Source organism: Nanorana parkeri, unplaced genomic scaffold (assembly GCF_000935625.1).
Source record: "Nanorana parkeri isolate BGI_ZX_2015 unplaced genomic scaffold, ASM93562v1 scaffold5, whole genome shotgun sequence".
In the NCBI taxonomy this organism is placed as follows: domain Eukaryota; kingdom Metazoa; phylum Chordata; class Amphibia; order Anura; family Dicroglossidae; genus Nanorana; species Nanorana parkeri.
The window spans coordinates 3,212,022-3,212,339 of NW_017306273.1; the positions used below are offsets into that span (position 1 = coordinate 3,212,022).

Genomic DNA, 318 nt, shown 5'->3' on the forward strand with positions numbered 1-318 from the left:
GGGGGCTCTGTTCATGAGATCTCTGTGATTGAGTTTCCAGGTCTTTGTTGAATAAATGTATCAAACCGATGTCACAATATAACAAGCACTGATTGGATCGTGTTTCCTTCTCCCGTCCAGACAACCAGTTTAGAATGTCGATCCTGGAACGGTTGGAGCAGATGGAGAGGAGAATGGCGGAGATGACCGGATCCCAACAGCACAAACAAAGCGTGGGAGGAGGCAACGGAGGTGGAGCCAACAGTGGCGGGGGCCAAGCACAAGTACGTGTTGCTAGAAAAAAAAAAAAAGGGATAAAATAAAAATTTAGAGAAGAAC

The 318-nt window shown here is 46.2% G+C and overlaps 1 protein-coding gene across 2 annotated transcripts in view; it reads left to right on the forward strand.

Moving 5' to 3' along the window:
• CAMTA1 (calmodulin binding transcription activator 1) overlaps positions 1-318 on the forward strand; it is a 1,254,390-nt gene that overhangs the window by 1,208,259 nt on the left and 45,813 nt on the right. For both annotated transcript variants that reach the window (XM_018552416.1, XM_018552423.1), the window contains exon 11: positions 121-263. In XM_018552416.1, the coding sequence (XP_018407918.1) occupies positions 121-263 (143 nt within the window). The remainder of the gene's footprint in view (positions 1-120; positions 264-318) is intronic.